We start from the raw sequence: 26,724 nt of genomic DNA on the forward strand, positions 1-26,724 counted from the left end.
TGGGCGCTGATTGGTCGGCATCCGTGACGTCGGCGACGGTTAACGCGAGAGCAGACGTATGACGTACACGCGATGGGAGGAGTCATGTGGCCGCGTGAAGATGGCGGGCGTGAAGGACCGGGACGCGATGCTGAGGGTCAACTTCCTGTATCAGGTGAACCCCGACCGCAAAAACATACTCCCGTGATCGTTCCCGGAACCCTTTGGCACTTCGCTTTGAATCCTGACCCCTCTTGTGTCTCTCCCCACCGCAGGCAGCCCATTGCGTTCTGGCTGGTAACCCAGACAACTCACCCCTGGTCCGGTTCTACTGCCACACCCAGCGCTCCGTCTGCAAGCGGCTCGTCCTCCGGCAGTGAGTGGTTTGGGTAGCGTGGGGTGGGGGGTTGAATGGGGATGATTCGGGAGACGCAGTTGGAGTTTACCTGGACTAATGGTTAGACAAACACATGTCATATTAAATTCATAGACAATGTATTTATTCCCCTTCCCTCGCTCCCTCATCCCTCTCGCTTTCTCTCTCTCTCTCTGCTCTGTCTTTTTCCCTCCTTCCTACTTCCTTCCTCTGTACCCTTTTTCTCTCTTTCTCCCTCCTTTCCTGTGTGTCCCTCTGTCGCCTTCTCTCCCTCCCTCCTTACCTATACGTCCACCCCTCTCTCCTTCTTTTTCCTCTCTCTCACTCAGACACACACATGTACCACACCTTCCTCTCCCTCATCACACCTCCGGATTTAACTGCATTGACCCCACACCATGTATCTGTGTCCTACTCTGTCCATGGGTCACCCTTTACACTGTCTTCACCTAGTTTTAAGACCTCAGTGGAGTTACAAATCAGAGAACTTGTCAATGAACAAACTGGGGTCATTGTGGACAGTGAGGACCATTGCCAAAAGTTACAGTAGGATACAGATCAGTTACAGATCTGAGTAGAGAAATGGCAGATGAAGTTTAACCCAGACAAGTGGGAAGTGAAATGTAAAGGGTTAGGACCCAGTTAATGGCATGACACACAACTCCCTGAAAGTGGCCCCACAAGTAAGCAGGGCAGTAAGCGTGTTGTCTTCATAGTTCGGGAAGTCACGTTGCAGTGTGTAGAACTCTGGTCAGGCTGCACTCTGAGTACATCGGCCCTCCTTATCCGCAAGGGATTGGTTCCGGCTCCTCCCGCAGATACCAAAAAACATAGATGCTCAAGTCCCTTATATAAAATGGCATAGTATTTGCATATAACCTACGCATATCCTCCTGTATACTTTAAATAATCTCTAGATTGCTTAACGTACCTAATACAATGTAAATGCTATGTAAATAGTTGTTGTACTGTAATATTTAGGAAATATTGACAAGAAAAAATCTACATGTTCCCCTCACAACACAAGCAGTGAACGAACGAGACGCGAGGCGAATAATGATCAAACAACGAGTAAAACTTGTAATACCTGTGCAGTAGTTGTTACACTGTCTTGTTTAGGGAATAAGGACGCTTTGGAGGAGGCTCAATATAAAGTCAGGAACTGTGGAGGTTGAGGGCTGAGGATCTTCAAGCATTGAACATCGGGACTTCAGAATTGCAGATACTTTAGTTAGAAACATTGTTACAGGAAGCTGCCTCTTTTGCTTTGCATCATCAAACAAATCTTGCAAGGTAGTCTTTCTCTTCGATGAGTTTCTTGAGCTCCTCTGGGAACGCTGCTGTGGCCTTGGCATTAGCCAATGCTGATTCTCTCGTGATCTTTACATTCTTGAGGCTGTAGCTCTTTACGTAGCCAGCCAGCCATCCCTTACTAGCCTTAAACTCTTTTCTCTCACCTGGACCAGGTATGTGCTTGGATTAAACCACCATTGAGCACATTTACAGGAGTGCAGCCACAATCAAGCACCATCATCGTCTTCTTGCTGCTGCCATTGGGCAGGACATACAAGAGTCTTGGGTCTCACACCACCAGGTCCAGTAACAGTCATTACTGCTCAACCTTCAGGCTCCTGAACCAGAGTAGATAACTTCACTCACCTCAAATCTGAACTGATTTCACAACCAATGGATTCTTTACAACTTGTGTTCTCAATCACATGAGAAAGTCTGCAGGTGCTGAAAATCTGGAGCAGCACACATAAAATGCTGGAGGAGCTCAGCAGGTCAGGCAGCATCTATGAAAAAGATTAAACAGTCAATGTCTTGGGCTGAGACCCTTTAGGACTGCAAAGGAAGGGGCAAGATGCCAGAATAAAAAGATGGGAGGAGGGGAAGGAGGATAGCTGGAAGATTATAAGTGAAACCAGATGGATGGGAGTGGAAGGAATCTGATAAGAGAGGAAAGTGGACATCTGTGAAAATGTCCTCAGTAGGACGTTCTCTCTTTTCAATATTTTTAATTCTACGTGGAAATATACAGAGTTCAAGAAAATACATATTATAAAACAAAAGAAAGATAAAATACCAGTTCTAACCCCACTACCAAAGCTGAAGCTGTTTGGTAAAGAAAAAAAAGGAAAGAAAAAACCTTATCAGATACACTATTAACCAGCATCTGTACTTTAACGGGAAATCAAAGGTTTTGAAAATAATTCAAAAACAGTCCCCACAAATTTTGAAAATTTTGGTTATGTTCAGAAATTGGACAACGAATCTTTTCTAAGTTTAAGCATGTCATAACGTCCCGTAACCTCTGAGCATGATTAGGCGGAACAGCATCCTTCAAAAATCTCTGCGAACAAGATTTACAGACTTCAATTTCTTAAGAAGCTTGGAATGAAATTTTTAAACTGGTTAATACTTCATCGCTATGTGCGAGTCATTCCCTCCTACAATTTAAAGTGGTCCTTAGGGTTTATATATCTGGTTTTTATATGGATATATCTCCCTACTGTGATAGGCGTAACAATGGAGAAGCTTCATTCATTCATATGTTTTGCACATGCCCAAAATTATTGGAAAATATTGGAAGGAAATATTCCAAACTTCTTCTGTACTTTTTACAGTAAATTTTAACCCTAATCCTTTGACCGCCTTATTTGGTATTGTTGGAGGGGTGGATATCGTCTTGAAGACATCTGACCTGCACATTCTGGCTTTTGTCTCTTATGGAGTAGGACATGAGCTTAGTTATCTTTTTGAAGAATATTTTATTTTCTTTTGGGTTTTTTTTTGTCCATCTTTGGTTGTGTGTAGCTTTTCATTGATTCCATTGTGTTTATTTGTGTCTACCGTGAATGCCCACAAGAAATGGTAGTGTAGTAGTTAACGTGACGCTATTACAGCTCAGGAGTTCAGAGTTCAATTCTGACATCCTCTGTAAGAAAGTTTGTATGTTCTTTATTTGAAACATGCGAGTTTCCTTTGGGAGCTCCAGCTTCCTGCCCCAGTCCAAAAATGTAGCAGGTGGTAGGTCAATTGATGATTGTAAATTGTCCTGTGATGAGGCTACAGGCTGAACTGGTGTAAAAAAATAATTTTGCTGTGATCACTCTTTCCAAGAGGATCCCTAACTACAAGATCGCTAATTTTACCTGGCTCATTGCACGTGACCACATCCAAGATAGCACGTTCCCTTGCGGTTCACATTTTCGAGAAAGCTATCTCGTATGCATTCTATGAAGTCCTCCTCAAGATTGCCTCGACAAACTTGATTCACCCAATTTATGCAAATTAAAGTCCCCCATTCTTACATGCCTCAGATATTTCTTTGTTTATTGCCTGTGCCACTATAATATTATTTGGTGACTGATAGACAACTTCCACCAGTGATTTTTTCCCTAATCTGTACCCAGGTGGATTCAATATTCTGCTGCTTAGTCCTTATAACGTTTCTCACTGTTGCCCTGTTCTCATCTTTAATTAAGAGCGCTACCCCACCTCCCTTACCTTCCTCTCTATGGTTCTGTATTACCTGGTATCCTTGGATATTTAATTCCCAATCCTTTCCAACCTGCAATCATATCTCTGTAATGTCCACTAAATCATACCCATTTGTACTGGTTTGAGCCAAAAGCTCACTGACCTTGTTTTGAATACTTTGGCCATTCAGATAAAGTGCACTTACACTCATTGTACTTTTAAAATCTTGTAAACTTTTACTCTTTTGCACTTGACTTTTCTTCACCCCACTCTCACTTTTCTCTTTTTTATCTTTTGCTTTTTCATCTTTATCTACATTTCTATTTTACTTTATCCATACTTCTCCAATCTGTTGAACCCACCCCCTAAAATTTAGTGCATCTGTATACAACTCTGAAATTTGTCTTCTCCAGGTTGCCACAAAACAAAGAATATAAAAACCATTCAGAGAGAAACATCAACTCCACCCCTCCACAAAAAAGAACTGAACCCAATCATTAACCTCCTAAAGCTCCACTCCCCCGCACAAAACGAAACAGGAACATGGATCCCCAAAGAGCAACTCCTCCCCACACAAAAAGAACTAACAGAACACAACAGCACGTCAACCCACAACTAACCTCCCCTCACACAGCAAAGCAGTAAAGGAACAGGAACACAGAATGCACCCTATCGTCGTTATATGCAGGGATACATATTCCCCCGCATATGTGTCGACGCATAATGTGAAATCGCTTAACGTGAATAATTATTTAAATGGAGAAAATAGAGATACGTTCCAGAGGGCTTCCTAAATATCTTTTATCTGTAATTTATTCATATTTTCATACCAATACGACACAAAAGCAGTACCACAAGGCAACATTTGTAATATATTTAATCAATTTAAGGTAATGTTCAATGTAATCATAGAAAGTTAACATACTAGGGTGTACAGTACTCACCAACAGTGGCAGGTGTGTTCACTCTGGGAGATGAGTGGTTGTTGTGGTGTCTGGCTGCTTTACATGGATGAGGTGGATGGTTGTGGGTCGTCAGGATCATATCAAGCATAGCAAGGGGTGAAGGACTCACAGGACTACCGGCAGCAGGAGATGACACCAGTTTGAAGAAAGTGGTGAGGGTTGTTTGCTTGGCAGCATATTGCTTTTCAGCATAAATTTGCTTGTAGGGAAGAAGGGTTGACGGTAGGGAACGACTGAAATGCTGACTCCGTTCTATGGGTCCATGTCCATCGCCATTTGTGCCAAGTGTTCCGACTTCCACCATTCCCTCACCGTTGGTAAAATCATCTGTTGCTTGCAACATCTGAGAGATAGTTCGCCGTTAAAAAAAAACGCCTTGAATGTGAATCACACCTTGGTCGAGTGGCTGAATCAGCGATGTTATGTTAGGCAGCAGGAATCGCACTGTTATGTTAGGATGAATTCTGTCCACATGCTTAGGATGGGCTGGTGCATTGTCAAGCAACAAAAGAACTTTAAAGGCCAGATTCTGTTCCCGGCAGTAGCGTCCCAGAGCTGTGCTACCTTCACCTGATGCCGCGCTGCTTATACTTTCCAATTTTTTTTCAAGTGATAAAGCGGTTCTCTGCCGCTCGGCTAATGGCCCAGGACATGACATCAGACGCTTAGGAGGGATAGTTAAATATTTCAAGGACAACATCATTGCACCGTAGGTAAAACCAACAAAAGTTTAAGAGCACAAGATCACACATCCACAACCAATGCAAGACTGGTGGGAGTGAGACTGTGAGGCGTGTGCACATGACTTGCATTGGTGGGAAAGCGGTGCTCCTCACTTAACTGTGAGTTTCAGATGCATATAAGGAGACGTTGGTAGAAATAGATTCCTTGCATAACTGTGAATCCGCATTGTCTGAAGATGCATGTAACAAGGGTAGGGTGTGTATAAACAAACAGAATGTTCACAGTCCATGAACTCAATGGTCCAATCTATAAATGCAGAACCGTGGCAGCATAATATAGACACAAATAGAATGCGCACACTCAGGCATGCACACTCACATAGACACAGGCACGCGTGCACACAGACAATACACACATGCAATACATACAGACACATGCACATACACGCAGACATGCAAGACTCACACGGACAGAACACACGCTGAGCCAAGCACATGCGCAGAGATCTCACACACACAAAAAACACTTACGCACATGCATGTGCACACCCAGGCAAAGACACCCATGAACTGACGCACAGACACAAAACAGATAAATGGACACGCACAGACACACTCACTGACCTGGACAGACATTCACTTACGCACAGATACAGAGGCACACAGAGAAGTACACATGATACACACGCAGACAGAGAGACGTAGACACACATACTCACACAGAGACAAACACAGATATACACACACTCCCAGACAAACACTCGCTCACACATACAGGAGTACAGAAAGCAACAAATACTGAAAGTGTTATATTTGCATGCAGCATAAGAAATAAAATGGACAATTTTGACGTTTGGCAAGACGGAGATTGGCAAGTATGACGTTGTGGCCATCTCTGAAACTTGGCCAAAGGATGGCTGCCATTGGGAGCTGAATGTCCAAGGGTATACGGTGTATTGAAAAGATAAGTTAGTAGGTGGTGTGGCCCTGTGTGTAAGAAATAATGTTAAATCATTAGAAAGGGTTGACATAGAATCGGAAAGTGTAGCATCTCTATGGGTTGAGTTAAGAAATGGTTGAAAGGACGCTAATGGCAATTGTATACAGGCCTCCAAACAGCAGCTGGGATGTGGATTACAAATTACAGCAGGAGACAGAAAAGGCGTGTCAGAAGAGCAATGTTATGATAATCGTTGAATTTTAACATGGAAGTGGACTGGGAAACCAGGCCAGTACTGGACCTCAACAGAGAGAATTTGTAGAATGTCTCAGGGATGGTTTTTAGAACAGCTTGTTGTTGAGCCCACCAGGGGATCGCCTATGCTGGATTGGGTGTTGTGCGATGATCTGGAGGTGGTAAGACGGCTTAAGGTTAATGAACCCTTGGGGAACAGTGATCACAATATGATCGAGTTCACTTTGAAATTTGAGAAGGAGAAACTAAATTCCAATGTGTCGGTATTTCAGTGGAACAAAAGGAAATTACAATGGCTTGAGAGGGGAACTGGCCAAGGTTGACTGGAACGGGACACGAGCAGGAAGGACGGCAGAGTAACAATGGCTGGAGTTTCTGCGAAAAATGAGGGAAGTCAAGTCAACTTTTATTGTCATTTCGACCATAACTGCTGGTACAGTGCATAGTAAAAATGAGACATATATTCCAAATAAGAAATTTTCAAATGGAAGTAGGACCCTATCGTGGCTGACAAATGAAGTCAGAGCCAAAGTAAAGGCAAAAGAGAGGGCATACAAGGAAGCCAAAGCTAGTGGGAAGATAGAAGATTGGGAAGCTTTTAAAAACTTGCAGAAGGAAACTAAGATCATTAAGAAGGAAAAGATGAATTATGAAAGGAAGTTGGTGACTAATATGAAAGAAGATACTAAAATCTTTTTTATATATAAAGGTTAAAAGAGAGTTGAGGGTAGATATGGGAACAATAGAAAATGACGCTGGAGATATTGTAATGACAGAGGAACTGAATGTGTATTTTACATCAGTCTTCACAGTGGAAGATGTCTGCAGTGTACCAGATATTGAAGTGTGTCAGGGAAGTGAAGTTTGTGCAGTGAAAATTATGACTGAGAAGCTGCTCGGGAAGCTTAATGGTCTGAGGGTGGATCAATCTCCTGGACCTGATGGAATGAACCCTCGGGTTCTGAAGGGAGTGGCTGGAGAGATTGCGGAGGCATTAACGATGATCTTTCAAGGATGAATAGAATCAGAATCAGCAGTTAACAGTAGCAGCAGTTCACTGCGATACATAATATGGAAAAAAAAGATAATAAGTAAATAATATTCAGTGTGCTTTATACAGTATACGTATATTGAATAGATTAGAAAAAAACAGAAATACTATATTGTAGCGATGTGCTAAACACAGCGCTGAAATAACGACACACAGTCGGTAAGTATTTTCGAGACTAGTTTATTCAAACTTCGTGGCACTGGCATTTAAATCCCTAGCGCCTGCCCTCTTCAGGCAGAAATGACATTAGAGGTGCATTACCAAAGTCTCCCCCCGTGCGCTGGCTATTTGTGAGCCGGTTGCCTGCGCAGAAAGTGGGTCGCCACATAACCCCCCTCCCCCAGAACCGGCAATACACCCCCCCCCAATGTCCACAGTCTGGATCAGCCTCTGTTTGGGAGGTCTGCCTCTACGCAGCGGTGCCTGAACAGTGCTCGGGCGCAGGAATCGGCAGATGTGTCAGTGAGCGGGACCGCCTCTGGCCACCTCGTGAACCCGTGTACCATAGTTAGGAGGTACCGCGCTCCTCGGGACACTGGTAGGGGGCCCACGATATCCACATGAATGTGGTCGAACCTCCGGCGAGTGGGTTCGAACTGCTGCAGCGGGGATTTAGTGTGCCGCTGCACCTTGGCTGTTTGGCACTGTACACTCGTTCTGGCCCATTCACTAACCTGCTTGCGAAGTCCATGCCACTTGAGCTTGCTGGAGACCAGCAGGACGGTTGTCCTGATAGATGGGTGTGCCAAACCGTGTATGGAGTCAAAAACTCACTGCCTCCAGGCTGCCAGGACGATGGGGCGAGGTTGGCCGGTAGCCACGTCGCACAGGAGGGTCCTCTCACCTGGGCCTACGAGAAAGTCTTGCAGCTGCAAACCCGAGACTGCAGTCCTGTAGCTGGGCATCTCGTCGTCTGCCTGCTGCACCTCCGCCAGTGCTGCATAGCCCACCCCCATGGACAGGGCCTGGACAGCTGGTCTGGAGAGTGCGTCCGCCACGATGTTGTCCTTTCCCGAGACATGCTGGATGTCCGTTGTGTACTCGGAGATGTAGGACAGATGTCGCTGCTGGCAAGCCGACCAGGGATCGGACACCTTTGTGAACGCGTAGGTCAATGGTTTGTGGTCCGTGAACGCCTTCTAAGAAGTACCTGAAATGCCAGATTGCCGGATACAGTGCCAACAGCTCCTGGTTGAAAGCACTGTACTTGAGTTCGGGTGGTCGTAGGTGCTTGCTGAAGAATGCCAGGGGTTGCCAGCGCCCCTCGATGAGCTGCTCCAGCTGTGTCAGATGCGTCCACTGTGAGGGCGGTCAGAACGTCCGTTCTGGGGTGCACCAGCATTGCGGCATCTGCCAAGGCTCCCTTGGCTTTAACGAAAGCGGTTGTGGCCTCCTCATCCCAAGTTATGTCCTTGCCTTTACCCGACATCAGGGTGTACAAAGGGCGCATGATACGGGCTGCTGAGGGGAGGAAACGGTGGTAGAAGTTCACCATACCAACGAACTCCTGCAGGCCTTTGACCATGTTGAGCCCGGCAAAGTGGCGGATCGCATCTACCTTGGCGGGTAGTGGTGTTGCCCCGTCTTTGGTAATCCTGTGGCCCAGGAAGTCGATGGTATCGAGACTGAACTGGCATTTGGCCGGGTTGATCGTGAGGCCGAAATCACTCCGGCAGGAGTAGAGCTGGCAGAGGTGGGACAGATGCTCCTGACGACAACTGCTGACTATAAGGATGTCGTCCAAATAGATGAGCGCAAAGTCCAGGTTGCATTCCACCACGTCCATTAGCCGCTGAAACATCTGTGCGGCATTCTTCAGGCCGAACGGCATTCGGAGGAACTCGAACAGGCCGAACGGGGTGATGAGTGCTGTTTTGAGGATGTCTTCAGGGTGCACCGGGATTTGATGGTATCCCCAGACGAGGTCTACTTTGGAAAAGATTCTTGCCCTGTGCAGGTTTGCTGCAAACTCTTGTATATGCAGCAAGGGGTAGCGGTCTGGAGTGGTAGCCTCGTTCAGTCTGTGGTAGTCGCCGCATGGTCTCCAAACCCCCGACTGCTTTGGGCACCATGTGCAGGGGGGAGGCCCATGGGCTGTCAGACCTCCGTACGATCCCCAATTCCTCCATCCTCTTGAACTCCTCCTTCGCCAGGCGGAGCTTTTCCGGGGGGGAGCATTCGTGTGCGGGCGTGGAGGGGTGGTCCCTGGGTCGGAATGTGGTGCTGTACCCCTTGTCTGGGCATGGCCGCCGTGAACTGCGGTGCCAGAATTGATGGAAAGTCCGCCAGGATTCTGGTGAATTCGTTGTCCGACAGCATGATGGAGTCCAGGTGTGGGGCCGGTAACTTGGCTTCACCCAGGGAGAACATCTGGAAAGTCTCAGCATGTAACTGTCTTTTCCCTTGCAAGTCGACCAGCAGGCTGTCAGCTCGCAAGAAGTCCGCCCCCAAGAGTGGTTGGGCCATCGCGGCCAGCGTGAAGTCCCACGTGAGCTGGCTGGCGCTGAACTGGTCCGTATCGTGCTGACGTTTGTGGCCCTCAGAGTGGATCCTGGCTTCCTGTTGCGGGTGTCGTACCCCATCGGGGACAAGACGCTGATCTCCACTCCAGTGTCGACCAAGAAGCGGCGTCCCGACTGTTTGTTCCAGATGTACAAGAGGCTCTCCTGGTGGCCAGCCGCCATAGTCATTAGCAGCAGCTGGCCCTGGCCCTTGCAGGGCGGGTGATAACGGCGGGCTTTTGTGCCCCACCTCTGGTGGTAGAACCACCACTGTTCACTGGCCTCCTCACTCCTGCCTCTGTGTTGTGTGTGCCCCTCTGCCGGGCCTGGTCTGGTCTGCTGTTGGGCGTGTGGCCTGGTAGTCTGACCGACGGACACCATGCTCTCCCTCTTGGCTTTTCACAGCACGTCTGCCCGGGCTGCCACCTTCCGGGGGTCGCTGAGATCTGCGTCAGCCAGCAGCAGATATATGTCCTCGGGCAGTCGCTCCAGGAACGCTTGTTCGAATATGAGGCAGGGCTTGTGTCCGTCAACAGCATCTTGTTCATCAATGCTGACGGCAGTCTGTCTCCCAAACCGTCCAGGTGAAGCAGGCGGGCACCCCGCTCACACCGTGAGAGGCCAAAGGTCCCAATGAGCAGCGCCTTGAATGCTTCATATTTGCCTTCTTCTGGGGGCGACTGTATGAAATCCGCAACCTGGGCGGCCGTCTCCTGGTCAAGGGCGCTCACCATGTGGTAGTAACGCGTGGAATCAGAAGATATCTGCCGAATCTGGAACTGGGCTTCTGCTCGGCTAAACCACACGCAGCGTCCAGAAAGTCGGCAGTTTTAGCGAAACTGCGTGAACAGATGGTTCATCTTTTTTCCAAATCCCGTTTGGACTGTCGGGGTCACCAATGTGGCGATGTGCTACACACAGTGCTGAAATAACGACACACAGTCGGTAAGTCGTTTCGAGACTAGTTTATTCAAACTTCACTGCGCTGGCATTTAAATCCCTAACGCCTGCCCTTTCCGGGCGGAAATGACGTCAGAAGTGCATTACCAAAGTCTCCCCCCACGCGCTGGCTATTTGTGAGCCGGTTCGCCTGCACAGAAAGTGGGTCGTCACAATATATTAAAAAAAGTAAGGTAGTGTCCAAGGGTTCAATGTCCATTTAGGAATTTGATGGCAGAGGGGAAGAAGCTGTTCCTGAATCACTGAGTGTGTGGCTTCAGGCTTCTCTACCTCCTACCTGATGGTAACAGTGAGAAAAGGGCTTGTCCTGGGTGCTGGAGATCCTTAATAATGGACGCTGCCTTTCTGAGACACCGCTCCCTGAAGATGTTCTGGGTACTTTGTAGGCTGGTACTCAAGATGGTGCTGACTAGATTTACAGCTCTCTGCAGCTTTTCTCGGTACTGTGCAGTAGCCCCCTCCCTCCTTCCCTCCCTCCCTGCCCCCGATACCTGTCAGAATGCTCTCCATGGTGCATCTATGGAAGTTATTGAGTGTATTTCCTAACAAATCAAATCTCTTTAAATTCCTAATAAAATATAGCTGCTGTCTTTAAAACTGCATCAATATGTTGGGACCAGGTTAGATCCTCAGAGATCTTGACACCCAGGAACTTGAAGCTGCTCACTCTCTGTACTTCCGATCCCTCTGTGGGGATTGGTACGTGTTCCTTCATCTTCCCCTTCCTGAAGTCCACAATCAGATGTTTCGTCTTACTGACGTAGAGTGCCAGGTTGTTGCTGTAGCACCACTTCAGTAGTTGGCATATCCCACTCCTGTACACCCTCTCGTCACCACCTGAGATTCTACAAATTAACGAATTTAAAGATGGTATTTGAGCTATGCATAGCCACACAGTCGTGTGTGTATATAGAGAGCAGAGCATTGGACTAAGCATACACCCCTGAGATGCGCCAGTGTTAAACATCAGTGAGGAAGATATGTTATCACCAATCTGCACAAATTGCGGTCTTCCAGTTAGGAAGTCGAGGATCCAATTGCAGAGGGAGATACAGAGGCCCAGGTGCTGCAACTTCTCAATCAGGATTGTGGGAATGATGGTATTAACTGTTGAGCTATAGTCGATAAACGGCATCCTGACATAGGTGTTTGTGTTGTCCAAGTGGTCTAAAGCTACATGGAGAGCCATTGAGATTGTATCTGCCATTGACCTATTGTGGCGATAGGCAAATTGAAATGTGTCCAGGTCCTTGCTGAGGCAGGAATTTGGTCTCAGTATTTCATCACAGTTGATGTGAGTGCTACCGAGTGACTCACATTATTCTTCTCAGGCACTGGTATAATTATTGCCTTTTTGAAGCAAGTGGGACCTTCTGCCCATAGCGGTGAGAGGTTGAAAATGCCATTACGTTGGATGACTGGAAAATTGCAAATGTTACTCCGCTATTTAAGAAGGGTGGAGGCAGCAGAAAGGAAACCAGAAACCTGTTAGCCTGACATCAGTGGTTGGGAAGTTGTTGGAATTGATTGTTAGGGATGAGATTATGGAATACCTGGAGGCACATGACAAGATAGACCAAAGTCAGCATGGTTTCCTGAAAGGAAAATCCTGCCTGACTAACCTACTGCGATTTTTTGAGGAAATTACAAGCAGGGTAGACAAAGGAGATGCAATACATGAGGTATACTTGGATTTTCAGAAAGCCTTTGACAAGGTGCCACACATGAGGCTGCTTAGCAAGATAAGAGCCGATGGAACTACAGAGAAGTGACTAGCATGGGTGGAGCATTGGCTGGCTTGCTGAAACCAGAGAGTGGGAATAAAGGAATCCTGTTCTGGCTGACTGCTGGTTACCAGTGGAGTTCCACAGGGTTGGTGTTGGGACCACTGATTTTTACGATGTATGTCAATGGTTTGGACCATGGGATTAATGGATTTGTGGCTAAATTTGACGATGATACAAAGGTAGTTGGGGGAGCGGGTAGTGTTGAGGAAACAGAGAGCCTGCAGAGAGACTTAGATAGTTTAGGGGAATGGGCAAACAAGTGGCAAATGAAATACAATGTTGGAAAGTGTATGGTCGTGCATTTTGATGGAAGATATAAACGGGCAGACTATTATTTAGATGGGGAGAGAATTCAAAATGCAGAGATGCAAAGGGCCTCCCTAAACGTTAACCTCCAGATTGAGTCAGTACAAAAGACGAATGCAATGTTGGCATTCATTTCTAGAGGTATAGAATATAAGAGCAGGGATTTGATGTTGAGGTTTGATAAGGTAGTCATGAGACTACCCTTGGAGTATTGTGTGCAGTTTTGGGCTCCTTATTTCAGAAAGGATATGCTGACATTAGAGAGGGTTCGGAGAATATTCACGAGAATGATTCCAGGTATGAAAGGGTTACCGTATGAGGAATGTCTGGCAGCTCTTAGGCTGTATTCCCTGGAGTTCAGGAGAATGAGAGGGGATCTCATAGAAACATTCCAAATGTTAAAAATTTGGAACAGATTAGATATAGCAAAGTTATAGTAACATAGAAATCCTACAGCACAGTATAGCTGTGCCAAACATGTCCTTACCTTAGAAATTACCTTGGGTTACCCATAGCCCTAAGCTCCATGTACCTATCCAGGAGTCTCTTAAAAGACCCTATTGTATCTACCTCCACCACCATTGCTGGCAGCCCATTCCATGCACTCACCACTCTCTGAGTTAAAAACTTACCCCTGACATCTCCTCTGTACCTACTTCCAAGCACCTTAAAACTGTGCCCTCTCATGTTAGCCATTTCAGCCCTGGGAAAAAGCCTCTGACTATCCACATGATCAATGCCTCTCATCATCTTGTACACCTCTATCAGGTCACCTCTCATCGTCCGTCGCTCCAAGGAGAAAAGGCCAAGTTCATTCAACCTATATGCTCCTCAATCTAGGCAACATCCTTGTAAGTCTCCTCTGCATCCTTTCTATAGTTTCCACATCCTTCCTGTAGTGAGGCAACCAGAACTGAGCACAGTACTCCAAGTGGGGTCTGACCAGGGCCCTATATAGCTGCAACATTACCTCCCGGCTCCTAAATTCAATTCCAAGATTGATGAAGGCCAATGCACCATATGCCTTCTTAACCACAGAGTCAAATTTCGCAGCAGCTTTGAGTATCCTATGGACTCGAACACCAAGATCCCTCTGATCCTCCCACACTGCCAAGAGTCGTACAATTAATACTATAATCTGCCATCATGTTTGACCTACCAAAATGAGCCACTTAACACTTCTCTGAATTGAACTCCATCTGCCACTTCTCAGCCCAGTTTTGCATCCTATCAATGTCCCATTGTAACCCCTGACCGCCCTCCACACTAACCACAACACCGCCAACCTTTATGTCATATAACCATATAACAATTGCAGCACGGAAACAGGTCATCTCAGCCCTTCTAGTCCGTGCCGAACGCTTACTCTACCTAGTCCCACTGACTCGCACTCAGCCCATAACTCTCCATTCCTTTCCTGTCCATATACCTATCCAATTTTATTTTAAATGACAATACCGAACCTGACTCTAACACTTCTACTGGAAGCTCATTCCACACAGCTACCACTGTCTGAGTAAAGAAATTCCCCCTCGTGTTACCCTTAAACTTTTACCCCCTAACTCTCAACTCATGTCCTCCTGTTTGAATCTCCCCTACTCTCAATGGAAAAAGCCTATCCACATCAACTCTATCTATCCTCTTCATAATTTTAAATACCTCTATCAAGTCCCCCCTCAACCTTCTGCGCTCCAAAGCATAAAGACCTAACTTGTTCAATCTTTCCCTGTAACTTAGGTGTTGAAACCCAGGTAACATTCTAGTAAATCTTCTCTGTACTCTCTCTATTTTGTTGACATCTTTCCTGTAATTCGGTGACCAGAACTGTACATAATACTCCAAATTAGGCCTTACCAATGCCTTGTACAATTTTAACATTACATCCCAACTCCTATACTCAATGCTCTGATTTATAAAGGCCAGCATACCAAAAGCTTTCTTCACCACCCTATCCACGTGAGATTCCACCTTCAGGGAACTATGTACCATTATTCCTAGATTACTCTCTTCTACTGCATTCTTCAATACCCTACCTTTTACCATGTATGTCCTATTTGGATTATTCCTACCAAAATGTAGCACCTCACACTTAACTCCATCTGCCATCGTTCAGCCCACTCTTCTAACTGGCCTAAATCTCTCTGCAAACTTTGAAAACCTACTTCATTATCCACAATGCCATCTACCTTAGTATCATCTGCATACTTACTAATCCAATTTACCACCCCATCATCCAGATTGTTAATGTATATGACAAACAACATTGGACCCAGTACAGATCCCTGTGGCACACCACTAGTCACTGGCCTCCAACCTGACAAACAGTTATCCACCACTACTCTCTGGCATCTCCCATCCAGCCACTGTTGAATCCATTTTACTACTTCAATATTGATACCTAACGATTGAACCTTCCTAACTAACCTTCCATGCGGAACCTTGTCAAAAGGCCTTACTGAAGTCCATATAGACAACATCCACTGCTTTACCCTTGGCAACTTTCCTAGTAACCTCTTCAAAAAATTCAATAAGATTTGTCAAACATGACCTTCCATGCTCAAATCTATGTTGACGGTATCTAATCAGACCCTGTCTATTCAGATAATTATATATACCATCTCTTAAGAATACTTTCCATTAATTTACCCACCACTGACGTCAAACTGCTTGGTTTACTCTTAGAACCCTTTTTAATCAATAGAACCACATGAGCAATATGCCAATCCTCCGGCACCATCCCCGTTTCTAATGGCATTTGAAATATTTCTGTCAGAGCCCCTGCTATTTCTACACTAACCTCCCTCAAGGTCTTAGGGAATATCCTGTCAGGAGCCGGAGATTTATCCACTTTTATATTCCTTAAAAGTGCCAGTACTTCCTCCTCTTTAATTGTCATAGTTTCCTTAACTTCCTTACTTGTTTCCCTTACCTTACACAATTCAATATCCTTCTCCTTAGTGAATACCGAAGAAAAGAAATTGTTCAAAATCTCCCCCATCTGTTTCGGCTCCGCACATAGCTGTCCACTCTGATTCTCTAAGGGACCAATTTTATCCCTCACTATCCTTTGCTATTAGTATAACTGTAGAAACCCTTCAGATTTAATTTCACCTTACTTGCCAAAGCAACCTCGTATCTTCTTTTAGCTTTTCTAATTTCTTTCTTAAGATTCTTCTTACATTCTTTATATTCTTCGAGCACCTCATTTACTCCATGCTGCCTATATTTATTATAGATATCTCTCTTTTTCCTAACCAAGTTTCCAATATCCCTTGAAAACCATGGCTCTCTCAAACTTTTAACCTTTCCTTTCAGCTTAACAGGAACATAAAGATTCTGTACCCTCAAAATGTCACCTTTAAATTACCTCCATTTCTCTATTACATCCTTGCCATTAAACAAATTGTCGCAATCCACTCCTTCTAGATCCATTCGCATCTCCTCAAAGTTAGCCTTTCTCCAATCAAAAATCTCAACCCTGGGTCCAGTCCTATCCTTCTCCATAATTATATTGAAACTAATAGTATTGTGATCACTGGACCCGAAGTGCTCCCCAACACATACCTCCATCACCTGACCTATTTCATTCCCTAACAGAAGATCCAACACTGCCCCTTCTCTAGTTGGTACCTCTATGTATGTCATCAGCAAACTTAGGAACCCATCCCTCCACTTCCTTATCCAGAGAAATCACAAAGAGTAGGTGTCCCAGAACAGATCCCTGAGGCACACCACTGGTCACTGGCCTCCATGAAGAATATAACCCGTCTGCAACCACTCTTTGCCTTCTGTGGGCAAGCCAATTCTGGATCCACAAAGCAATGTCCCCTTGGATCCCATGCCTCCTTACTTTCCCAATAAGCCTTGCATGAGGTACCTTATCAAATGCCTTGTTGAAATCCATATTCACAACATCTACGGCTCTACCTTCTGTGCTTAGTCACATCCTCAAAAAATTCAGTCAGGCTCGTAAGGCATGATCTGCCTTTGACAAATCCATACTGATTATTCCTAATCATTTTATGCCTCTCCAAATGTTCATAAATCCTGCTTCTCAGGATCTTCACCATCAATTTACTAACCACTGAAGTAAGACTCACTGGTCTATAATTTCCTGGGCTCTCTCTACTCCCTTTCTTGAATAAGGGAACAACATCGGCAGCCCTCCAATCCTCTGGAAACTCTCCCACCCCCATTGATGATGTGTCATGTCTCAGTGTCAATGTGCGTATTCATGTGTCTGTTCATGCATTTCTCTGTGAGCATGTGTCTATGTCTGAGTGTAAGTGTGTGTGAGCGTGTCTCAGTCTGAGTGTGTGTGATTCTGCACATGTGGGTTTGTCTGTCAGTGTGTAAGGGATGACTTACATCAGACTGAAAAGCTTGTGAAAAGAGGATGTGCTGGTGATTTTGTACATGACACAGTACAAAATCTAGACTGAACTACATAAAAAAACAACAGAGAGAAAAAAAAACTACACTAGACTACAGACCTACCCAGGACTGCAAAAAGTGCACAAAACAGTGCAGGCATTACAATAAATAATAAACAGGACAATAGGGCAAGGTGTCAGTCCAGGCTCTGGGCGTTGAGGAGTCTGATAGCTTGGGGGAAGAAACTGTTACATAGTCTGGTTGTGAGAGCCCGAATGCTTCGGTGCCTTTTCCCAGACGGCAGGAGGGAGGACAGTTTGTTTGAGGGGTGCGTGGGGTCCCCACTCACATGCGCACAGACACACACACATAGACCATCAGATAGTCTCACACACAAAACACAGACACATGTACACACTCACACATAGACAGTCTCGCGCGCGCACACACACACACACGTGTGATACAACTAGCAGTCCTAGTTGCTGTCTAGACAGCCCTGACACTACCCCCCTGTCTCCCAGAGACCCGTCAGTCAAGCGGACAGTGTGCAAGCGATGTTCCTCGCTCCTGGTGCCCGGTATCTCCGCCAAGATTCGCCAGAGAAGTACGTGTCACCAAGAGGGGGGAGGGAGAGAGGGAAGGTGGAGGAAGGGAGGAGGGGATCGGGGAGAGGAAATGAGAGGGGGAAAAGAATGATGGAGACAGGGTATAAGGGGAGGGAGACAGTTGGGGACTAAGGGATGGTGGGAGGAAAATATAGTTGGAAGAGAGAGAGGGTGAGGAGATCAGGAGAGGGAGGGGAGGAAGGGAGGTGGAGGAGGAGAGGGAAAGGGAGGGTATGAGAGGAGGGCTTGTTGAAAGAGAGAAAAAGTGTGAGGGAGGAGGGGAGGCAATGAGAAAGAGGGGAAGGAGAGTGAGAGAATGAGAGGCAGTGGGAGGGAGGCAAGGGCCAACAGGCAGTGAAGACCCCCATATGACACCCCACCACACCAGGGCAGCATGTGGTTGAGGTCTTTCCCAACCACCTACCTCCCTGTCTCCCCCTGTCAATTCTTTTGGGATCAAGGAACCACACAGTGTCACCATCTGTCTGGAATGTCCCGCACTGATGTTGTCACAAACAATAATATAAGCTAACTGGAATAATGGGGCCCAGAACGTGTACTTTTATGACTAAAGTATACTCTCTTTTAGTTGGTGCACAAGAAGAGCCACACTGTTCTGAAGCCAAGGCAGAAAACTGCTATGTTATACAGAATTGACTTATCAGTTATTGACACCTTGTTAAGTGGTTTACCACATCCCTCTGTTGTTCCTATCTTGTCTGTCACACACGACTGCAAAGAGAGGGTCGTCTCACACACGACTGCAAAGGGAAGCTCGTCTGTCACACACGACTGCAAAGAGAGGGTCGTCTCACACACGACTGCAAAGGGAAGCTCGTCTGTCACACACGACTGCAAAGAGAGGGCCATCTAACAGGACTGTGCAAAGGGAAGCTATGTTGAATTTGAGAGGGGATTACACACTGCCACGGTCATTTTCACTGATCTCACCGTGTTGGCTCCCACGGTCTCACATGATGGCAACCATGTCAGGTTATCCTTGCCTGGCCATTTAACCATTGCCTTGCCATAACTTTCAAGCTGGGGGTTAGTGGGGGGAGGTGTAGGATTACACATCTGGGGATCGGTACCTCTCACTCCCTCTCTCTCGGCAGGACGGAGCCAGCGTTTCACCGTGCTCAGCTGCCTGCATTGTGGCATGAGTAGGAGGTTCCAGAATCGGCTTGACTACCTTCTGTGGACAGAACGGCCCGAGGCGCTTCTGACTGGTGAGGGATCTACCCTGAAACCCACCACATCAGCCATACAGAATCTGTGGGCTCCACGCTCTATCAGGAAACTCCGCAGACCTGTTGGTTGGGGCTTTGGGATCTGTCTGTCCAATAGGGAAAGGATTTCTCCCTCTCCCACTCTCTCCACACTGTCTGGGTAAAGGGAAAATCGCAGAATGGGAAAGGGAAGGAGGACCCTAGGTTTTATTCAGCTTCTTGCTCATCTGATACCCCACCTTCACTACCTCCCTAATCTCTACATGCTCCCTTTCTTTCTTACCATGCTCTCCCTCCTCTCAAACCTCCATACCCCCTCCTCCTCTCCCTCCCTCCCTCACCTTCCTCCCAACCTGCTCCACACCCCTACTTCTCTCCCTCACTCATGTTCCTCATCCCTTCTCCCTCTCCCTCCCTGTCTCCATCCACTCTCTGCATCCCCCTCCCCTCCCTCACTCTCCTTCCTCCCCTCCTCCCCTCCCTCGTTCTCCTTCCCCTCCCCTTCCATCCTACTCCTCCCCTCCATTCTCCTTTGCCCTCCATCCTCACTATCCCTCCCCCCTCCTCCCCTTCCCTATCCCCACTACCCTTCTGCAGCCCATTCTCCCTCTCCCGCCATACCCCTCTCCCTCTCCCTCACCCTTCTCCCTCTCCCTTCCCCCTGCCGCTTTGTCATTTCTTTCTTTCTTTCTTTTTAAATCTTTTTATTGTTTTTCAAACAAAACATAGTAACAATAGAAATACAGAGAGATTGGGAATACAGAGTTAATAGAGCAGTGTATACAAGTATAAACTATTGATAACACAAGTGTAACAAATCTCCCAAACTCATCCTGTATTTATACAATTAAAAAAACCCCAAATTGAAAAAGAATTTAACAAAAACAGACTAACTTACAAACTGAACTGAGAAAAAAAAAGCTGGGCTATTATAACGGATATAAACAGTAGTGTCAATAACTCTGCTCCTCTATCCAAATATCTAAAGGTAATAAAAGAGGTTCAGGAAAGGTCGATTTAGCTCATATGAAAGTGTTAAATAAATGGTCTCCAGGTTTCTTCAAATTTAATCAAAGGGTCAAAAATAACACTACAGATTTTCTCTAACTTTAAACAAGATATAGTTTGGGAAAACCACTGGAATGTAGTTGGAGGATTAATCTCTTTCCAGTTCAATAGAATGAATCTTCTAGCCATTAATGTAACAAATGCAATCATTGGACGAGCTGATGGGGATAAAAAACTATTATCCACCATTGGTAAGCCAAAAAATGCAGTAATAGGGTGATGTGTAAGTGTAAAGTAATACTCTAAATTGTTGAAATAATACCAAAAATATCTTTCCAATATTTCTCCAAAAGATGGCAAGACCAGAACATGTGAGTCAAAGGGGCTACTTTGGAATGGCATCCATCACAGATAGGCTTAATGAAGGAGTAAAAACGAGCAAGTTTGTCCTTAGACATACAAGCCCTATGAACCACCTTAAATTGTATCAATGCATGTCCAGCACATATAGAGGAAGAGTTAACTAAATGTAGAATTTTCTCACATTTCTCTATAGGTAATGAAAGTTGAAGTTCTTTTCCCATTCATTCTTAATTTTATTTGATATATCAGGCTGTATTTTCATGATAATATCATAAATGGTTGCTATTAAGCCCTTCTGATAAAGGTTTAAACCTAAATTTTTCTTCCATGATATCGTTTGGGTATGAGTTGGGAAAAGTCTGTAACATATTATTCAAAAAACTTCTAATTTGTAAGTATCTAAAAAAAATGGGATCTGGGTAAATTGTATTTATTAGACAACTGTTCAAAAGACATGAAACAGTTATCCATGAATAAGTTACGAAAGCATGTTATACCATTCGTTTTTCATATCAAAAAGGCTTGGTCCATAACAGAGGCTTGAAAAAAGAAGTTAGATATAATAGGGCTAGATAAAATAAACTTATTCAAACCAAAAGATTTACGAAATTGAAACCATATTCATAATTAATTATTGGATTAACCATTTGTTTATTCAATTTAGAGAAAACAAAGGGAAGCGAGGTCCCTAAAATAGAAACCAATGAGAAACCTTGTACAGATTTACACTCAAGATTTACCCATTGTGGTCTCTGTATGGCTACCAAGTCCTGTGTCCAAAATATTAAATATCGAATATTAATTGCCCAATAGGAAAATCTTAAGTTTGGCAATGCCAAACCACCTTCCATTTTAGACTTCTGTAAATACTTTTTACTCTATCTAGGATTTTTTATTCTGCCATAAATACGAAGAAATTTTCGAGTCAACAATGTCAAAAAAGGATTTAGAAATAAAAATTGGTAACGCTTGAAATAATTATAAAAATTTAGGTAGAATAATCATCTTAACAGCATTGATTCAACCAACCAATGATAGAGACAATGGGGACCATTTAGTAAACAGTTGTTTAACCTGATCAATTAAAGGTAAAAAATTAACCTTAAATAAGTCCTTGTGTTTCTTAGTAATTTTAACATATAAGTAAGTCAAGTTGTCTGTGACTAATTTAAATGGTAAATGTTTATAAATTGGAACTTGCATATTTAATGGAAATAGCTCACTCTTATTACGATTCAGTTTATAACCAGAAAAGCTACTAAACTGAGCAAGCAAAGATGAAACTGCAGGAATGGATCTTTCTGGATTGGAAATATATAGTAATAAATCAATTGCAATAGCTAAAGGTTCTAGAGCAATGTCAAATAGTAAAGGACTAAGAGGGCAGCTGTGCCTAGTACCACAAACAATTGAAAAAGGGAGATATTTGATTATTGGTAGAAACTGAAGCCAAAGGAATATGATATATTAATTTAATCCACAATATAAATTTCAGACTAAAATTAAAATTCTCAAGAGTACTAAATAAATATGGCCATTGGACTCGTATCAAATGCTTTCTCAGCATCCAGAGAAATAACACTTTCTGGAGATCTAGGTGAGGGAGTGTAAGCTATATTAATTAATTTCCTAATATTAAAAGATGAATATCAATTTTTGATAAATCCAGTCTGGTCCTCGTAGATAATTTGAAGTAGTATGTTCTCCAATCTAGTGGCCAAAATTTTGGAAAAAATCTTATAGTCCATATTTAACAGAGGTATAGGCCTATATGATGCACATTCAATAGGATCTTTGTCTTTTTTAAGAATTAGGGAAACGGACGCTTCATAAAAAGATTGTGATAATTTTCCAATGGTTAATGCATCCCTAAAAATTTTACATAACCAAGGAAAAAGTATAGTAGAAAAAGATCTGAAAAATTCCACTGTGTAACCATCCGGGCCAGGAGCTTTACCTGAATTCATCGAAAAAATAGCCTCTTTTATTTCATCTTCCATAATAGATGCATCTAATGTTAAGCATTCATAGGTTGATAACTTAGGAATATTCAATTTCCTTAAAAATTCATGCATTATGGGGTCATAAGGAAATTTTGATTGATATAAAGACTTATAAAATGTCCTTTTGCCACAGCCCTCCAGACACAAGTGTTTAACGCTCCTCTATTCTCTCCCCAGCCCAAAAACAAAGCTGTGTCGAAACAACATCCGAGACAAGCGGGGCTGCATCGACTGGGCAGAGCTGACTCAACTCCGATACAGAAACCTAGAGTAATGAGTGAGCATTATTATAAACAGTGACCCTGTACAGTTACACAATGACCCTCACCCTGAATTAACAGTGATTCTGTACAGTTACATTGACCCTCACCCTGAATAAACAGTGACTGTACAGTTTCATTGACCCTCACCCTGAATAAACAGTGACTCTGTACAGTTACACAGTGACCCTCACCCTGAATAAACAGTGACTCTGTACAGTTACAGTAACACTCACCCTGAATAAACAGTGACTCTGTACAGTTACACTGTGGCCCTCACCCTGAATAAACAGTGACTCTGTACAGATACACAGTAACACTCACCCTGAATAAACAGTGACTCTGTACAGTTACACTGTGGCCCTCACCCTGAATAAACAGTGACTCTGTACAGTTACACAGTGACACTCACCCTGAATAAACAGTGACTCTGTACAGTTTCATTGACTCTCACCCTGAATAAACATTGACTCTGTACAGTCAGTGACCCTCACACTGAATAAACAGTGACTCTGTACAGTTACACAGTGACACTCACCCTGAATAAACAGTGACTCTGTACAGTTACACTGTGGCCCTCACCCTGAATAAACAGTGACTCTGTACAGTTACAGTGACCCTCACCCTGAATAAACAGTGACTCTGTACAGTTACAGTGACCCTCACCCAGAATAAACAGTGACTCTGTACAGTTACACAGTGACCCTCACCCTGAATAAACAGTGACTCTGTACAGTTACAGTGGCCCTCACCCTGAATAAACAGTGACTCTGTACAGTTACAGTGACCCTCACCCTGAATAAACAGTGACTCTGTACAGTTACAGTGACCCTCACCCTGAATAAACAGTGACTGTACAGTTACACAGTGACCCTCACTCTGAATAAACAGTGACTCTGTACAGTTACAGTAACCCTCACACTGAATAAACAGTGACTCTGTACAGTTACAGTAACCCTCACACTGAATAAACAGTGACTCTGTACAGATACACCGTGACCCTCACCCTGAATAAACAGTGACTCTGTACAGTTACAGTGACCCTCACCCTGAATAAACAGTGACTCTGTACAGTTAGTGACCCTCACCCTGAATAAACAGTGACTCTATACAGTTACACAGTGACCCTCACCCTGAATAAACAGTGACTGTACAGTTACAGTGGCCCTCACCCTGAATAAACAGTGACTCTGTACAGTTTCATTGACCCTCACCCTGAATAAACAGTGACTGTACAGTTACAGTGACCCTCACCCTGAATAAACAGTGACTCTGTACAGTTAGTGACCCTCACCCTGAATAAACAGTGACTCTATACAGTTACACAGTGACCCTCACCCTGAATAAACAGTGACTGTACAGATACACTGTGACCCTCACCCTGAATAAACAGTGACTGTACAGATACAGTCTCCCTCAACTTGAATGGGGGAGAGAGACTTTCTGTAGAATATGTAATGGGGGTGAGTCTCACTCTGTCCGGGGGTAATGGGGCGAGACCCACTGTAATGTAGAAGAGACTGCCTCTGTGAAACGTATGATGGTTGAGAGACTCTCTCTGTAACAGAATCAGAACCAAGTGTACTATCACCGGCATGTGACGTGAAATTTGTTAACTTAGCAGCAGCAGTTCAATGCAATAGATGACGTAGCAGAGAGACAGAAAAAATATTAAATAAAATGAAAGGTAACAATAAATAAAGAAATAAATCATTTACGTATATTGAATGGATTTAAAAAATGTACAACCAGAAATACTGTATATTATAAAAAGTGAGGTTGTGTCCAAAGCTTCAATGTCTATTTAGGAGTCGGATAGCAGAGGGGAGGAAGCTGATCCTGAATCACTGAGTGTGTGCCTTCAGGCTTCTGTATCTCCTACCTGATGGTAACAGTGAGAAAAGGGCATGCCCTGGGTGCTGGACGTCCTTATTATTGGATGTTGCCTTTCTGAGACACCACTCCCTAAGGATGTCATGGGTATTTAGGCTAGAGCCAAAGATGGAGCTGACTAGATTTACAACCTTCTGCAGCTTCTTTCAGTCTTGTGCAGAAGCCCCTCCACACCAGACAGTGATGCAGCCTGTCAGAATGCTCTCCATTGTACAACTATATAAGTTTTTGAGTCTGTTTGTTGACATGCCAAATCTCTTCAAACTCCTAATAAAGTATGGCCGTTGTCTTGCCTTCTTTTTAACTACATTGATATATTGGGACCTGGTTAGATCCTCAGAGATCTTGACACCCAGGAACTTGAAGGTGCTTACTCTCTCCAATTCTGATCCCTCTGTGAGGATTAGATTGATGAGTTCTTTCGTCTTACCTTTCCCGAAGTACACAAACAGCTCTTTCGTCTTACTGACGTTGAGTGCCAGGTTGTTGCTGTAGCACCACTGCACTGGTTGGCATATCTCACTCCTGTACACCCTCTCGTCACCACCTGAGATTCTACCAGCAATGGTTGTATCATCAGCAAATTTGTAGATGGTGTTTGAGCTATGCCTAGCCACACAGTGTATATACAGAGTAGAGCAGTAGGCTAAGCACACACCCCTGAGGTACGGCAGTGTTGATCATCAGCGAGGAGGAGATGTTATCACCAATCCACACAGATTGTGGTCTTCCAATCAGGAAGTCAAGGATCTAATCACAGAGGCCCAGGTTCTGCAACTTCTCAATCAGGATTGTGGGAACAATGGTATTAACTGCTGAGCTATAGTTGATGAGCAGCATCCTGACGTAGGTGTTTGTGTTGTCCAGGTGGTCTAAAGCCACGTGGAGATCCATGGAAGCTGTGTCTGCGGTTGACTTATTGTGATGATAGGCAAACTGCAATGGGTCTGGGTCCTTGCTGAGGCATAACTAACTTCTCAGACCACTTCACTGTTGATGTGAGTGCTACCTGGTGATAGTCGTTAAGGCAGCCCACATTAACAGGGATAATGGGGACTGGACTCCCACTGTAATGGGGGAAGGGCTGTTTGTTACAATGGTAATGGGGAAGAGATTCCCTCTGTAGCAGGAGTAATGAGGGAGTAATGACCTTTCTTCTGGGGTCATGGAGTATTGGGGTATTCAGAAATTCAGTATATCCATCGACCTTCACCAGCTTTTACCGATACACCACTGACACCATCCAATCCAGATGCATCACAGCTTGGTACGGCAACTGCTCTGCTGATGTCCGTAGAAAATCCATAGAGAGTTGTGAACACAGCTCCACACATCACAGAAACCAACTTCATGGACTCTGTGTCACTGTAAAGCAGCCAGCAGAATCAAAGACCCCCACCACCCGGGACACTCTGTCTTTCCCCCTCTCCCACTGTAGAAAATACAAAAACCTGAAAGCACATCCCACAGCTTCTACCTTGATGTTATCAGACTATTGAACAGTCCCCTCATACAATGAAATAAGCCCTCAACCTCCTTGTTCGTGTGACACTCCTTCAGAAAATAAACCAAGCCTTATGAGAATTTTTCAGCTGTGATGAAACACTCAGTGAAACTTTATGATGTACACCTGCTTGTTAATGCAAATATCTAATCAACCAATTTTGTGGCAGCAACTCAATGTATAAGAGCATGCAGAC

The 26,724-nt window shown here is 44.6% G+C and overlaps 1 protein-coding gene across 1 annotated transcript; it reads left to right on the plus strand.

The window, feature by feature from the left end:
* Positions 1-71: 71 nt before the first annotated feature.
* rpp21 (ribonuclease P 21 subunit) lies at positions 72-25,318 on the plus strand. Its single transcript, XM_059962062.1, has 5 exons — positions 72-154; positions 255-355; positions 18,185-18,267; positions 19,384-19,497; positions 23,049-25,318. Exons 1-5 carry the CDS (start codon positions 101-103, stop codon positions 23,114-23,116), a joined length of 420 nt encoding a protein of 139 aa, XP_059818045.1. The 5' UTR covers positions 72-100; the 3' UTR covers positions 23,117-25,318.
* The last annotated feature ends 1,406 nt before the right edge of the window (positions 25,319-26,724 follow it).

This window comes from Hypanus sabinus, unplaced genomic scaffold, assembly GCF_030144855.1.
Source record: "Hypanus sabinus isolate sHypSab1 unplaced genomic scaffold, sHypSab1.hap1 scaffold_605, whole genome shotgun sequence".
Lineage (NCBI taxonomy): Eukaryota > Metazoa > Chordata > Chondrichthyes > Myliobatiformes > Dasyatidae > Hypanus > Hypanus sabinus.

Excerpts from the sequence above, each read along its gene's own strand:
- rpp21 (XM_059962062.1), top strand. The coding sequence starts at position 101 with ATGGCGGGCGTGAAGGACCGGGACGCGATGCTGAGGGTCAACTTCCTG. Across the intron at positions 18,268-19,383 it reads CGCCAAGATTCGCCAGAGAA|GACGGAGCCAGCGTTTCACC; the intron begins GTACGTGTCACC and ends CTCTCTCGGCAG. Across the intron at positions 19,498-23,048 it reads GCCCGAGGCGCTTCTGACTG|CCCAAAAACAAAGCTGTGTC; the intron begins GTGAGGGATCTA and ends TTCTCTCCCCAG.